General features: G+C 63.7%; 1 protein-coding gene across 2 annotated transcripts; it reads left to right on the forward strand.

Moving 5' to 3' along the window:
* Positions 1-1517: 1517 nt before the first annotated feature.
* LOC140658578 (tumor necrosis factor ligand superfamily member 10-like) lies at positions 1518-8415 on the forward strand. Of its 2 annotated transcripts, none has more exons than XM_072877190.1 (5): positions 1518-1825; positions 5262-5408; positions 5726-5762; positions 6283-6411; positions 6683-8415. In XM_072877190.1, the coding sequence occupies exons 1-5, from the start codon at positions 1580-1582 to the stop codon at positions 7123-7125; spliced, it is 1002 nt and encodes a 333-aa protein (XP_072733291.1). In that variant the 5' UTR covers positions 1518-1579; the 3' UTR covers positions 7126-8415. The 2 variants fall into 2 exon arrangements, with proteins under 2 accessions (XP_072733291.1, XP_072733292.1); XM_072877191.1 differs by having other exon boundaries at positions 6304-6411.
* The last annotated feature ends 6865 nt before the right edge of the window (positions 8416-15280 follow it).

Genomic DNA, 15280 nt, shown 5'->3' on the forward strand with positions numbered 1-15280 from the left:
CGCTCTGCAAGACCCAGCCCAGAAAGTCCAGGCTTAAGGGACCAAACCCTGAACCGATGTTATTACTGAAATATCACAGAGAGCTTTAAGCCCCTCAAGGGTCAAAGCTCAGCCTGGCAGGGCTTTGGTTCACAGCTCTCACCGAGGGAGAGCAGCACTAGCTGGGGACCCCCGTGGCACGCAGGGAGGTCAGCCCTCGTGGACTCAGAGCAGCTCTGGCTTCGCGGCCACGTCTCGGTGGCACGTCCCTATGAATAACTGTGGCTGCAGCACTGGCCTGCGTCCCAGCCTCGGGACGGCTGCAGGGCCTGAAGTCCTGGGGACGGGACGGGCCACAGGGCAGCTGCCTCCATCATGGGTCTCACCTGGGTCCAAATTCTCCCGCTCACAAGCCGGCCCCTATTTCGCCATCAGTCCTAAATCGCCCCCCAGCACAAGGCTCGGGGTTACCAGAGCTGTCTGGGGGTTTGGGCTGGGGCCAGCCCCCTTTTCCCACGCCCCATCCTTAGAGAAGGGGGAGCGGTTCTGGGAAGACTGAAGTGCTTGTGTGTTTTATCAAGATCTCACCTTCATTTCAGCGGTAAAAGCACTAAAAGCCACAGACTCACCTGACCACGGAGTGGCTATTGCAGTGGTCAGGTAGCAGCCGTATCTCCAGCCTCTCTGTTTGCTTTCCAAACAACTCGACATTTGTATTTCAGAGCGACTGGGAACCCTGCGCGCCCGCAGGACGGAGCACCGGGACTCGGTGGCCAAACATCAGCGTGCACAGAGGACAGCCTGCCCTGCTGCCCGCCCGGCGCTGCAGCTCCCAGCCCCGGGGGGGCTCTCGCCGGTGGGCAGCGTGGGCACGTTCCCCCCTGGGCAAGGCCTCTGGGAGATGCTCAGCAGCAGCTGAGCCCCTTTCTGCAAACCTTCACCTGTCTGAGCTTCTCGGGGTGGCCAGCTGAGCCCTGGCCAGGCCTGCTGGCCCAGGGCCCCACAGGGACGTGTGGCCAGCTGAGCCCTGGCCAGGCCTGCTGGCCCAGGGCCCCCTCCCTGGAAACACTCCAGGTCAGGTTGGACGGGCTCCGAGCAAGCTGCTCTGGCTGGAGATGTCCCTGCTCTTGCGGGGGGGTGGACTAGGTGACCCGTGAAGGTCCCTTCCAACCCAAACCATTCTATGAGTCCACGAGTCTGTGACAGGGACGCGTGGCCCATCACCCCAACCCGTGTCAGGTCACGTCCCCCCAGCCCTGCCACCTCCCGTCCTCAGCCCGTGGGGCAGCGTGGGGGGGTTGCTCGCTGCCCCGGAGCGGGATGTGCCCAGCCCCGCGGGGCCACCCCCGGCGCTCCCGCTGCCCTGGGTCACGCGGGGCTCCCCGAGGGCCCCTGTCCCCCTGCTCCCGCTGCCGGCGGGGCCCCGGGGCCGCCCCCTCTCCCGGGGCCACCCTCGGTCCCCGCGTCCCCCCCCACCCCCGGACCCCGCGGAGGGGGCGTGGCTGCGGGAGGCCCCGCCCCGCCCCGCGGCCCCTCCCTCCCCGCGGCCCCGTCGCAGCGCGGCGGGCGCGGGGCAGCGGCAGCCGGGGCGGGCCGGGCCATGGCCCCGCACCAGCCCAGCGCCGGGCCCTTCCTGCGCTCCGACAGCGGCGGCTCGGAGGCCCCTATGCTGGCGGACGGCCCCGGCCCCGGCCCCGGCCCCGGCCCCGGCCCCGGCGGGGCGCGGGGGCGGCGGCGGCGGCGGTGCGGGCCGCTGTGGGGCAGCGTGGCCGTCATGGCCATCCTCGCCCTGCAGATCGCCTCCACCACCGGCCTCTTCGTCTACTTCACCATGGCCATCTCCAAGGTGAGCCCGCCGGCGGGGCCTGGGCCTGCCCTGCCCCCGGCCCCCCGAGCCGCTCCGGTGCGGGCGGGGCCCCGGGGCCGGCGGGGCTGCTGCTCCCCCGGAGACCCGGCGGCTGCGGGGGGGGCTCCGCCCGCTCCCCGCTCCGCGCCGCTGCGAGCCGGGGACGGCGGCTACCGGCGCTGCCCCGCCGCGGGTCCAGATGTGGAGGGGGGCACTGCCCCGAGCCCCGCCCGGAGCCGCGGGTCCTGATGTGGAGGCGGGGGGGGGCACTGCCCCCGGCTCCCCTGGGAGCCGCGGATCCAGATGTGGGGTGGGGATGGACACGGCCCCCAGCTCCGCCCAGAGCCGCGGATCCAGATGTGGAGAGAAGGAGCCTTTGTCCTGGGCTCCGTCCGGAGCCGAGGGCCCGCACTGGGGGGGGGGGCCCTGCCCTGGGCTCCCCTCAGAGTTCGCAGCTCCAGAGGGGGATGGGGGCAGCTGCCCTGGGCTCCGGGCCCCATTCGCCCCTGGTTCCTACTTCATCTCCCCCCCGGCCCCCTCCATTCCCGTCCCACCCACGCTCCAGGACCGCCGAATCCTCCTCACCCCCTTTGTGAGATGCTGGAAGCGGCCTGGCTGGGAAACCCCCCCCCAGCAGCAGCTCTTGGGTGCTTGCTCCAGCTTCATCACACCAAATAACCGTGGTGGGACCCAGCCGTTCCCACCTCCCCGCAGGGTCCCTCGTGCCAAACCGCTCCCAAACTCAGCCTGGTCCTGCTTAACGGCCCCCCCCGGCAGCTGACTGGGGCCCACCGCAGTCCCCGAGCAGCGGGAGGGTCAAGGAGGGGGAAACACCAAACCGGAGAGACCTCTGCCCCGGGGAGAGGGAAACTCGGGCCTGCCAGGCAGCTCCACGGACGGCACCCACCGTCCCTGGTGATGGAGGGCGCATCAAGAAAAGGGCCCCGCAGCGCCAAGCGTTGCGCAAAACCACAACAGAGGTGGGGAAAAAAAAGGAAAAAAGCCCTGCCCGTGGATGCAGGAGGAGCGGCCTGTCTGGTGCCCAGCGGAGCATCCTTCGGAGCAGACTTCAGCCCTCGCTCTGGGCTTTGTTTCCATCCCGGGATCCCATGTGGCACCCGCCGTGAGGGATTTACATGAAAGGCACTGGAGAGAGGAGGGGAACGCGGGCAGCCAGAGCCACAGGGAAGGGCTGAAGGGAGGAGAAAGCCACTTAAATTGACCTCTTTGGGCTAATTTCAGAGGCTGGTCACTGGGTCCCTGCACGGGATCTGTGCTGGGGATAGGTAGTCAGAGCCCAGCATCTCCGGGGACACTGAATCACTCTCATGGCCAGCCTGCCCTCACCCCCTCACGTGGGGTACTTCCCGTGCCTCCAGTTTTACAAAACTTTCCCACTTTTTCCTTAATTTAAACACCCCACCCAGCACAAGGTCCCCAGGAGGGGAGAGGGAGAAGGCAGGCGGAGGGGTTACCCTGCGAAGAGAGAGGTGCTGGTGGTACGTGCAGCCTGTCACAGCAAGCTTTCATCAAGGCAATTAGCTTGATCAGGCGGTGCCAGGCGGTTGTTAGGACCCCGAGGGACGAGGCACACGTTTGCAGTCCCTGTGCCACCGCCTCACCGGGCGCTCGGAGGGGGGCTGACCCCCGTTACGCGGGCACACGCCATAATCGGGGCTCCGGGCGGCGCGGCGGAGCGGCACGTGCTGGCCCTGCCCAAGCACGCGCTGGTGGTGCGGAGTTCCGTGCGAAGAGCCCCATCGCTTGGGGCTTCGCTGCCTCGGCGGGCTCTGCGCATCCACCCACTCGGGCAGGCAGGCCTTTGCAAGACTGCAGCCCGGCTGGCTAAACCCAGCCCGGGGAAAACGCTCCTAGGGCTGCGCTCGCCTGTCTCCGGCCACACGAGCCACCGCATCAGTCCCTCCGAGCTTGCCGCTGCAGCTCGCCTGCCAGCCACCGTGCTCCTGGCGGGTCCAGCCGGCCAGTGCGAGGACAGGCTGTTGGCCCAATAGTGCAAACCCCCCCCCCCCAGCCCTTTTTACCTGACCTCGCCCCGTCTTTCTGCTGGTACCAGAGTCTGTATTGATCCCAAACATGAGCGCGTCCTGGTACCAGGCCAAGCGAGTGCCCAAAACTGCGGCCGAGGGAGGCGGGCAGGCAGGAGTCTGGTGGGGGCTCGGAGCAAGCAGAGACCTGGGGAAGCGCAGGGTGCTGGAGGTGGCCAAGCCCCAGGTGACGATGTGGCCAAGCCCGAGGACTCCTGGGGCCTGGGAGTGACCCAGGTGATAAAGGTAGGATGGCCACGGTGCCAGTGTTCGCTCCCAGCTCCTGGCACACTGATTTCAGGGCAGCCGTCCCATCTGTGCCTCAGTTTCCCCGCGCCCTAGGCAGCAGCATCGTGTGGTGAGGCCCTATAGCCAGCCATGCCTGTCCCCCACTGCGACACCACAGCCAGAGCTGAGCCGGGTCAGCCCCAGGACAGCCTGGGAAGGGGAGCTTGCCGTGCAGCCGCCGGCGTCACGGGGAGGGAAGGCTTCCCAGCCCAAACCGCAAGCCAGCGCAGGCTAGGAAGCATCTGAGATCTGCCTGGGCTGACGCAGCACCGCGAGTGCTTGGGGTCCCGTCCCTGGCCAGCACGGCTCGGCAGCTGGAAGGGCAGAGCTGCGTGAGAGCTTGTTTTGCAACCCCAGTTTAGCTCGGGAACGGGAAAGCGCGAAGAGCGTGGCGCAGGCTGCCTGGGCACGTCCAGCCTGCAGCTGCAGCTCTCACCTCTGCGTGCCGTACGGAGCCAAGCCTCGCAGGGCAACGGCTTCCCCAGGAGCTGTGAACATCTCGCTCAAAGCTCAGGCTGGGTTTTGCCGCTTGAGAAGCCTCGTTCCCCCCAGGGCAGGAGAGGAGGAGGTGAAGGAGATGGGGAATGGGAAATTTGGGTTCCTTTTCTTTACCCGGTGTTCTGCAGCTTGCGGGAGTCCCCGAGTCTCGCCTCCTGCTCGCGCTCGGCGCTGGAACTCAGTGAAAGGGGCTGTCGTGTTTCCCGAAGAGCCGGGATGAGCAAGACTCGCTTCTGCTGGGGATCGTAGGAGGACAAGATGAGATTTAACCTGTCCGATTCACAAAAACAGATTTTTGACAGAACTTGGGATCCACCCAGCCTCCTGCCACCTAACTCCACCCCAGCACGGGGGACACAGTCGGTGTTGGCACCCCGGCGGTGCTGCCCTGTCCCACCGCCGGCTCTGGGATCAGGGCAGCTCAGGGTTGTTCTCCACCCCATGGTGTGGCTGTGGGCACCCTGCCGCTGCAGGAGCGGGGCCGAAGGCGGCCGCCCCGTGCACGCACCCCGCCGGGCATCCCCGCTGCTCCCCGCCGCCGAGCTGCGCGCGCCGCCCTGGCCGGCCCGCTTTGACGCGGGGATGTCCGGGTGTTTCTGTTCCAGCTCAAAGCCCAGGCGCCGGGGAGCGCGGAGGAGCTGCGGTGTCTGCAGGTCATCAACCAGCAGCAGGAGGGCTCCAGCCTGGAGGAGCTGATCAGCAACCAGTCCTGCCTCAAGCTGGCCAACACCATCAAAGCCTACGTGGCCACGGTGAGCCCGGACCCGCCGGCTCTGGGGACCAGGGGAGGATGGGACAGCCGATGGGAGAGCTGTCTGCCTCCCTGCCTCAGTTTCCCCATCCGCCTCCCCGGAGGGGTGGCAGAGGGCAACTGCACGGATGGTTTAAGAGGGGGGCGGAGGAGTGGGGCTGGATGCCAGGCCCTCTGCAGCGAGGAGCGGGTGGAGCCCAGAGACATAGCGTGAAAGGCAAGGTCGTGAAGGCTCCGGAGAGACAAGAGGAGCTGGGGCGCGGGGGACGCCCGTTTCACCTTTAACCGTGGGACTGTTTCTCTTCTCTGATGGCCCAGGTGACGGAGAACGTTATCCGCAGGAGCACGGCGAAGGGTGAGTCCCTCCTGGCCCAGCACCGGGGCTGGCAGCCGCGGTGCCGCTCGCCGGTGCTGCAAAGCATCGACAGCCTCTTTGCCGCGGCCGGGTTGCAGCCGGACAGACGGAGCCGCGGTCCTCGTGTGTGCAGCTCAGCGTGCGGCCGGGGATGCCAGCGGGCTGGGGGGGCTCGGTCACTCCCGGGGCAAACTCCGCCGGGCACGGTGCTGCGAGCTGGGGCAGGAGAGGGGAGAGCAAGGCCTGTCCCAGCGGGCAGGTGAAGGGCACGCGGCCCCGGGGAGCGGGTGGGAGGGACAGCCGTGTACGTCTGTCTGGAGTCCGGGGAACCAGGGCCACAGGGGCAGCGCAGAAATGTTAGATAATGATTGACTAGACATTTCCATCCCCAAATAACCCCCCTCTTTGATGTGTCAGTGGGGCATTTTCCTGCCCCGCTCGCTCTGCTTGCTCAGTAAGCAAGCTCTGCTTGCTCTGCCGGCACGGGGCCGGGGGTCCCCACGCTCTCTGTCCTCTTCAGCCGCGTGTCCCTTTCTCGCAGAGGAGCGGCGGAGCTACTTCAACACCTCGGAGGGGCAGGTTCCTCCCAAAACAGCCGGCAAGCCCTCGGCACATCTCACCCTCCGCCCGCAGAACCTGGCCCAGGATGGTGAGTCGCGGAGCCCCGCTGGGCACCGGAGGGTTTCTGAGTCGGGAACAGGGTAAAGATCGCACCCAAATGGCAGGGGACCAGGATGGGAGGATGCATTTGGTGGCAGATGGGGAGGTGTTTCTCCTGTCCGGTCCAAGACCGCCTCCTTCACCCCTCCAAGCTGGACGACCGTGGGAGAGCGTTAGAGCCACCCCCTCCCTTTCTCCTGACCCTGCCGGGTGCTCCCCAGAGCGTCTCGCTCCCCTCGATGACCCTTCCTTCTCCCCAGGAAACTCCAAGCGCTTCGGGAACCTCTCCCAGTCCTGCCGCCACGCCATCGCCCGCTGGGAAGACAGCACCATCCACTCGCACCTGCAGAACATCACCTACCGGGATGGCCGCCTGCGGGTCAACCAGGCGGGCAAGTACTACATCTACTCCCAGATCTACTTCCGCTACCCCAGCGACGGGGCCAGCGCCCGAGTCTCCGTCCCCCAGCTCGTGCAGTGCATCAACTGGAAGACCTCCTACAGCCAGCCCATCCTCCTGCTCAAAGGGGTCGGCACCAAGTGCTGGGCGCCCGAGGCGGACTACGGGCTCCACGCTCTCTACCAGGGGGGGCTGTTCGAGCTGAAGGCCGGCGATGAGCTCTTTGTCTCCGTCTCCTCCTTGGCCATCGACTACAACGATGCAGCAGCCAGCTACTTCGGGGCCTTCCGGCTCGACCTGTGACAGCCGCCTCCCACCTTCCCGCTGCTCCTGCCCATCCGCTCTCCGGGTGGCCCCGGGGCAGCAGCCATTCGAACAGGACAACGGCCGAATGGCCGGGGGGGCCTGGCGCAGGGACCGTCCCTGCGTGCGTCGTCCCTCGTGGCGAGGGACGAGCCAGAGGAGGGCACGGGGGGCGGCTGCCCGCAGGGACCCCCTGCGCTCGGTGCCGCAAGGGTCCCCGCCGTCCAGCCGGGAGGAAGCCCGCGAGCCAGGAAGGGTCCCCGAGGGCCCACGGGAGACATGCACGAGGGGGGACGTCCCAGCCCTGGGGGGACATCACCTCCCTGGCTCCTGTCTGAGCAAACGGAGCAGGTAGCACCGAACGGCTCCCTGCTGCCGGAGAGGCACCGGGGTCACATCTGCAACCGCAAGACAAAGCCGTCCCCGTGGCAGGGTGACCCTCCGCGAGTCTGGCCCCACGTCTGGCAGGGGCAGACCCAGCCGGGCTGTGAGCGCTCGGGGACCCCGAGCTGGAGGCGCTGGGACAGAAGCCGGGCTTGGCAGAGAGCAGCGGCACAGCGAGCGCGGGCGCAGGGCTGGCACCCCCGGGGCAAAGCACCAGGGCAGAGCCTGCAGCGACGAGGCGGGCCCAGCATCAGCTTCTGGAGAGGAGTGATGGAGTTTCAGTTCAGGCTAATTAGAAACCTGGAGCGATTCCAGCAGCTGGTTTCGGGGGAGGTCAAAGAGCAGGACCATGAAGCTGGAGTAATCACCAGCCCAAGCACCCGGGCACGTGGCAGAGAGGTGCATTTTGCCCGAGCCGAGCTGCGCAGGACTACCCAGCCCAGGAGCTTGCCATCACGCCTCCCCTTCGCTTCTGACCAAGCATCTCTTTCCTTGGGGTTTTTGGTCCTCCCAGCCCTGTTGGGCCAGCGCAGCCACCCGCTTGCTCACATCTTTAGCCCTGGCAATCGTTACCCTGCAGGGTTTCAGCTCATGGGCGAGCCCCGGCGGTAGCAGCACAGGACCCAGGAGGGACAAGACGAAGCCCTCGGCGTTAAAGGCCATGTCGGATGCAAAAGGTGGGTTGAAGCAGGGCAGAGCGCGGTCAAGCTGGCTCGGCCCACGGACGCTGGGGTGGACGCAGCCCCCTTTTGTAATTACCTGTATACTCTCTGTATCATATTAAGACTGTTGGTGTGTACGGACAGGACGGCAGCACAGTCTCCCGCAGAGGATGCAAGCACCCGCCACGCTGGCACGGCTGCGAGGGGGGCTCTCAGTGCTGGTTTAAATAAAGCCTGTACTCCAGCACTGGTCTGGCACCTCTCTGCATCAGGCACCCCAGGCAACGTGCTCTGGGCCTCCGAGCAGTCGCAGTGCTGTGCGAACCAGACATTTTGAGGTCTGGGCCGGTTCCCGCGCTCAGCTGACAACGCTGCAGCACCCCTGGGTCCTGGGCAGCCCCGCTCGCTGCAGCTCAGCCTTATCTGCCCCCCTCTCTGCCCAGCCCAGGCTGGCTGCAAGCGGAGCTCTGCAAGGGGGCAGAGCAGAGGGGCAGCTCCCCCGGCTGCCCGCAGCCTCCCTCCAGCCTCCCCCCCATGCCTTCACGCCTACCGGAGCAGAGTCCGGCCGTGCCAGCCCGGTGGTCCTGGCACACAGGCAGCAGCAGCGGAGCATCCCGGGTGCGGTGCCAGAGCTGCCGGGTGCCGAGGCGGCCTGGGGGAACGGGCTCGTGCGGTTCCCAGGAGCTCTGGCCCCGAGAGCTGCAGAGCCCAGCGAAAGCTGCAGGCAGTAACTGGGTCCTGTCGCGTCTTGCATCTGTAGTGCCTCGAAGGGCTCCGCCACCGCCTCTCTGCCACGGGCGCCTGGGGCATCCCCAGGGAGATGCGCTCCCGCTTCCAAGCCCGGAGCCTTCATCTCCCCTGGGACCAGGGGCAGCCCCACCACCAGCTCCAGCAGAGCCCCTCCCGGGACCTGAGCCTGGCCCAGCTCCTCTTCCTCCCCTGCTCCCGTCAGCTCTCGGGGCTGCGTCTCACCCAGCTGCCCCGGGGGATCCCGGTGCTGCTCCTCGTCCTCCTCTCTCCGCTTTGGGGTTGCCAAGCCCAGCCCAAGGCACAGCCAAACCCCGGGGGGCCAAGATGGGCTTGTTCCGCACCACGCCGTGGCCAGGCAGGGGCTGCTCCTTGCTCCTCCTGTCCGTCCCACAGCTTTCCAGGCCTGAGCTCCCTCTCTGCATCCTCGGCTGAGAGTGGGGGCCAGGCTGAGCCAGGTGGCTCCCGCATCCCCCCCACCCACAGACGTTGGCCATTGCCACTCGCCAGCCTTCAGCTCCAGCAAGGCTGATACACGCCCCCCCCAGGGGCACGGTTTGGCCCCGTCACCCTGCGCACGAGCGCCTGGACCAGCCCTGAATGCACGGGCAGCTTTCCCAGCTCATCCAAAGCCTCGCAGCCAGGGAGCACCCCGAGCGCCGTCCTGCCGTCTGCAAAAGGGGTGACACGGCTGCTCCCCGCTCCAGGCGGGGCTGCAGGGTCCCGCTCCCCCTCCCCCAGCCACCCCCTCCCCGGCCGAGGTCCCCCGGCCCCGCGGAGGGAGGAGAGGCTTGGCTCTGCAGCACGCTCGGCCCTGACCGGCGCGTTGTGCTCTCGCCCAAGGCAAACAGAACCCGAAAGCGCACAGCGCAGCTGGGTCCCCGTGATATCGCTTAGCAAAGACCCCCAAACACGCTGAGCCCCGCAAACCCCTCCCTTCCAAAACCACCTTTGAAATGGTCCCTTTTTCTTCCACTTCTCATTCCTCCTCCTGCTTTCTCAACCACCTTGGGGACCAACAACAGGAATCGGGCTCCCACGGCTCTCACAACCCTTACCGGCTCGAAACCTCCTCCCCGGGGAGCACCGCACTCATCCCGGCTCCCACATCCCCGGCCCCTGAGCTGCCTTTGGCAGCAGCTGTGGGAGCTCAGGGTTGGATCAGACAACGGAGCAGGTGGTTCCAAGTTTTCCTTTGAAATAGAGTTTAAAGCAGCCCCCCCAGCCTGGCGGGACGGGTAGGAGGTGGCCGTTTGCCACGCAGCAAGCAGGAGCCGGCGGCGGCGGCGCAGGTAAAGCAGCCCCTCGCGTGAGCTGGGAGAGCCGGGCTCCGCGCCAGTGGGGCGAGGGGTCACTCCGCTTTCCTGGAAAGGAGCAGATTCGTGGGCGGATGTTTTTGGAGAAGACGAACTCCGCAAGCATCAGGCCAATGGCAGCCTCGCCAAGTCTGGTGAGAGCCGAGCGGCACTGGGCGATGAGAGACGGGATAGACGGGGGGGAAGAGAGCTGGCAGGGTGGGGCGTAGGCTGGGTTCTCAAGGTCCCAGCTCTGCAGCTTTTCCAGGTCTCTGGGCTCTTCACAGTGGCCAGCAGCGGGGAGAGGGGCTGGCAGGCGTCCCCCCGCCCCGCCGCTGCTGCCGAGCCGCTTCTGGAGCCATGGGGCCGACCTGGCCCGTGGGCACCCTGGGGGGAGCAGGCTCCTGCAGAGCCCCGCTGGCACGAGCGGAAAGGGAAGGCGAAAGCTTGCCAGCGCCGGGCAGAGCTGTCGGAGGGAACAAAGCCAGCACGCCCGCACCCAGCGAGGGGCTGCCCTGGCCCTGGGCTGCGCGGGCAGGCTTGAGGCACAGGCTGCTCCAGGAGAGGCACCGGGTCCTGACTCTTCATCTCTCCCCGCCCCGTGACATCTCCCCTTTCAGAGCAACCTCACCCTTCCCAGCCCTGGCCTGAGCTTCGAGGAGGCTTAACGCAAAAAACCCGAGAGGCTGAGAAAAGCAAAACAATGCCGGGAATTCAATGCACATTTGACATGCGCCGAAACTGGAAGACGGTTTTCAGTTTCCCAGACTAGTCTGAAATTTAACAACAAGCAGCAAAACGCTATTGCGCCCGTGATTTAGGCACGGGAGACCCTCCCGCGCTGGCCTTCCCCCCCAGCCCCAGCAGAGACTCTGGTTTCATTCCCGCAGCCACGCGGAGGTTTCCAGCACCAGGCAAGGCTGCCTCGCCGCTTGCTCATACAAACGCAGGTCCTGGGTTTTCTAAGTTTGATGTTAACGAAGAGTCCTGAAGACTGGACAAGATCAACCCCTGGCCACGTGTGCAACATCCTCAGAAATCCCCCATTTCGTTTTAGGGAGTGACTGGAAGAACGACCCGGCTCGTGTCCTTCTCCAAGCTGAGAGCTCATTGACACAACATTATGCAAAGATCCCCCCCCCCCCCGGGAAGACCTGCAGGACAGCCCAGAGGTGTGAAGGGGATGGGGAGTCTTTAAGCAAGGGGGGTTGAAGACAACCGTAACCCGCTAGCCCCCACCGCCTTTGTTTTCTACAGCTGCTGGGGATGGAGAAAGCAGATGGAGTTGGGCAAGAACTGAGCGTGCAGGCAGGCACTACTCGATTTCTTCACCAGGAGACCTGCTCACTCATTAAGCCTCTGTGCCTCAATTTCCCCACTCATACGAGACGCCTACGGACGCTGGTCTTTGTAGAAGGCTCCAACACCGGAGGAGCCTGGGGCTCAGCCCCACGTGTCTCGGGGTGGAGAGCTGGTGGCACAGACACCACCAGGCAAAGACCTCGACCCACTCGCCGTCATGGATTTTACACCAAAAAAAGAATCTGTGCGTGTGCGTACCAACACCTCATAGCGTATACAGCAATACCGGCTGCTGCGTTACTCATCTGCTGCCGGTGGCAGGGTTACTTGGCCCTGCCGCGATTTCTTCCTGCAGCTGCGAGGGCAGAGCCGGGGCAATGCCAGGGAAGGCGAGCGCCGGGCTGCCTGCCTGCCCACGCTGCCTGGAGGAACGGGTGGTTTCGGGGAACAGGATCGGTGCTAAACCTCGGTGCCAAACCTCGGTGCCAGCAGGCCAGTTACAAAACTACTCCCGAAGGGAAAAAGCAGTTTGCTTTTCCCGGGCCGAAGGCAGCGCGGACAAGCCCGCACACTTCACCAGAGCCTTTCCTGGCCTCTAGCAGGATAACGTCTGTCAAGCTCAGAACCACACGGAACAAAAAAAAAAAAAAAAAGAAGAAAAACACCCGAAACTGAAAGCCACTCCAGCTCCCCAGCCCGCTCGGGCGCCTCGTCCCGCCAGGTGACGGCTCAGAAACCTGCCCTGCCCTTTCCTCCTGCTTTAAAAGGGACACGACACACTACAGCTCTGAGAACATTTTCAGGTTGACCTTATTTCTCGTGGATTCGTGTTGATTTGATCCAGATACGTACTGCTTCCTTTCAGTCGCTGCCAAAGGACCGTCTTATCTTCGCCGCCGTGAAGCTCTGCTTTCAATTCAGCGCCGACGAACGTGCCAGCCAGCCAAGGGTGTTCACAGCACTAACTGTGCTGCCCTTTGTCTCAAAATAAATTCTGGGGCTGAAATCTCTTTTTTTTTATCCCCCCCCTTCTGTTGTTATTAACCAGTTCATCACTACATCCAAGTCTGTTGCTCCTTTCCAAACAAGATCTTGTTTTACTTTCAAGTCCCAAGCCCAGAAACAAGTTCGCAGCAGGAAGGAGGAAATCCACACTGAAAAACACGTCAACACCCCAGGAAATCATTTCTTGGGACATTGTAAATAAAGCGTACAAAGAAAGCAAGCCCAGGGTTGTGACCCCACTATCACACGCGCCCAGACGCCACCGGCACCCACCGCTCTGCCCTGATGCGCATCTGCCCCGGGGACACCTCGGGACATCGCACCCAGCCGCGGCTCTCCCCCAGGCATTAAGCAAGCCTGAAAAAGAGGAAAACAAAACAGCAAATCTCTTTCCTTCAGCAAGGATTCAAATAGCTGTGAGGAGGCAGGGTGCTCGTTAAACCGATGGGAAAACATTCGTGCTCTCGCAACGCGAGCGAGCCGGGGGAACCCCGTGCTGCTGCAGGCAGGAGCCCGTTTTCATCCCTCCCGTCCATGCTGGCCTCCCGGAGCCATGCTGCCCACAACGCCTTCCCCAAACGGTTGCAGCCCCCCGGGGACTGGTGCTGGGGTCCCACTGAGGCCCCAGAGGAAAGACGCTGCTTTGAAGGCGATTTCTCTCCCCCTCCAGAGTGAATTGCCTTTTACTTGGACTCTGAGCAACAGACCTCGGACCCTTTACCTTGGACCCTGAGCAACAGACCTCGGACCCGCTCAAGCAGTGAAGCTGATGCAGCAGCTCGGCCGTTCCTTTCTCACCCGCAGACACATCACCGCCGCTGCCTGGCACGGTCCCAGGCTCCCCCGCCAGCACCGACAACTCCCTGGCTCTGCCCTTGGGATGAGCGAGCCGTACACCAGAAAACCCCTGAGCCAGCTTGATCCAGACTTACGGATCTCGTGCGCAAAGGACACGCGTTTTTTCCCTTTATTTCCCCAAGCGAGACAAGCTGGAGATACCAGGAAAAAATAATTCCACTTACCTACTGTTCAGTTTTGGGCCTCTCACAACAAGAGAGACATGGAGGGGCTGGAGCGTGTCCAGAGAAGGGCAACGGAGCTGGGGAAGGGTCTGGAGCACAAGGCTGATGGGGAGCGGCTGAGGAACTGGGGTTGTTCAGCCTGGAGAAAAGGAGGCTGAGGGGAGACCTCATCGCTCTCTGCAACTGCCTGGAAGGAGGGCGTACAGAGGTAGGGTCGGTCTCTTCTCCCAGGTAACAAGTGACAGGACGAGAGGAAATGGCCTCAAGTTGCACCAGGGGAGGTTTAGACTGGATATTAGGAAATTTTACTTCACTGAAAGGGTTGTCCAGCATTGGAACAGGCTGCCCAGGGCAGTGGTGGAGTCCCCATCCCTGCAAGTATCTAAAAGCCGTGTAGATGTGGTGCTCAGGGACAGGGTGTAGTGGTGGGCTTGGCAGTGTTAGGTTAATGGTTGGATTCGATGATCTTAAAGGTCTTTTCCAACCTAAATGATTCTATGATTCTATACTGCCCGCAGCACGGGGGAGGCAGGAGGAGCCCGTCCCTGGGCACCTGGACAAAGCTGCTAAAGCAAGTCCTGACCTCCACAGGAGCCCACTCCTCACGGACACCCCCGTATCGGCTGCCTTAGTCCAGCTGGGAACCTGGCAGGGGGAAAGGGATGGCACCGGGCTCCCTCATCCACCGCATTTCGTTAAGGTGAAGTTCAGAGGACTGGAGCTTCTCCGTGGCCAGGCAGAGAAGACGAGGCGAGCAGCAGAGCGTCGGTGAGAGCCCGCTGGCCCCGTACCTCCATAACAAACTACCTCGTGCATTTTGCGTCCCGTTCAACCCCCAGCACTAGGCTGGGGGAAGCGCAAAGTCACCTACCCCAACTCTCATCCTGCCCTTAAGAAGGCCGACGGCCAGGGCAGGCATCCAAACCGCTCCCCAGAAGGGTCCCCACTAATGTACCTCATAAATATGGTATCCTAACACCCCCCGGCAGGTCCCTTCCTTTTCGGGGTGAGGCTAAAGAGGAGGGTGCCCTACGGCCACCTCCTCGCAGTGTCACCCTGGAGTTCGGAGGTTTTAGCAGCAGATGAAAAAGGCATTTACAAGAGCATCAACCCCCGCTTTCTCTCCGGGTGGTCAACCCAGTGCTGCAAGCACCGTTTCTTGCTCAGCTGAGGAGGTCACGGGCTTGGTGTTATTTATCAAGCGTACGGATTGTCTCCGGCTCTGACTTGCATAACCAGCTGTTTGCTGGAGAGAAACCCCAGGGCTCCTCCTGGAGTCGTTCCGACGGTAAAGCAATGGAAAAGCAAGAACTGGACGGGGCAAAACCCTTCGCAGCAGCGCAAACCGCCCTGGGGCGGGGGAACCCCTTCCCAGCCAGCACCGCTGCCTAGGGCCAGCGGAGAGAGCGCTCGAGTTAAAAAAACTGAGTACGGTCTCTCCCCTGCACAGGATTTTTGATGAAGGAGTTGAACTTACTTTTGTAGGAATTAAAGGAATTCAATAAAAGCAGACAGCAAACAGCCAGGAGCTTCTCTAACCCGCATCTTGCTGGGGGACGAAGGCACCCATCCCCGTATAGAGCTATACATCTATACCTGCACAACCCCCCCGTCAGCCTCACGTTCTGGGCACAGCGCATCACTGCTGTAGCTAACGCAATAACGACGATCGGGTAATTTTGCTGCAAGTTTCCCTACGCAGAGAACTACAGCTTAGAAACAGGTCTGGAGCTGAAAT

The sequence above is a fragment of the Ciconia boyciana genome, chromosome 12 (assembly GCF_034638445.1).
Source record: "Ciconia boyciana chromosome 12, ASM3463844v1, whole genome shotgun sequence".
NCBI lineage: Eukaryota > Metazoa > Chordata > Aves > Ciconiiformes > Ciconiidae > Ciconia > Ciconia boyciana.

Excerpts from the sequence above, each read along its gene's own strand:
- LOC140658578 (XM_072877190.1), top strand. The coding sequence starts at position 1,580 with ATGGCCCCGCACCAGCCCAGCGCCGGGCCCTTCCTGCGCTCCGACAGC. Across the intron at positions 1,826-5,261 it reads TCACCATGGCCATCTCCAAG|CTCAAAGCCCAGGCGCCGGG; the intron begins GTGAGCCCGCCG and ends TTTCTGTTCCAG. Across the intron at positions 5,409-5,725 it reads TCAAAGCCTACGTGGCCACG|GTGACGGAGAACGTTATCCG; the intron begins GTGAGCCCGGAC and ends CTGATGGCCCAG.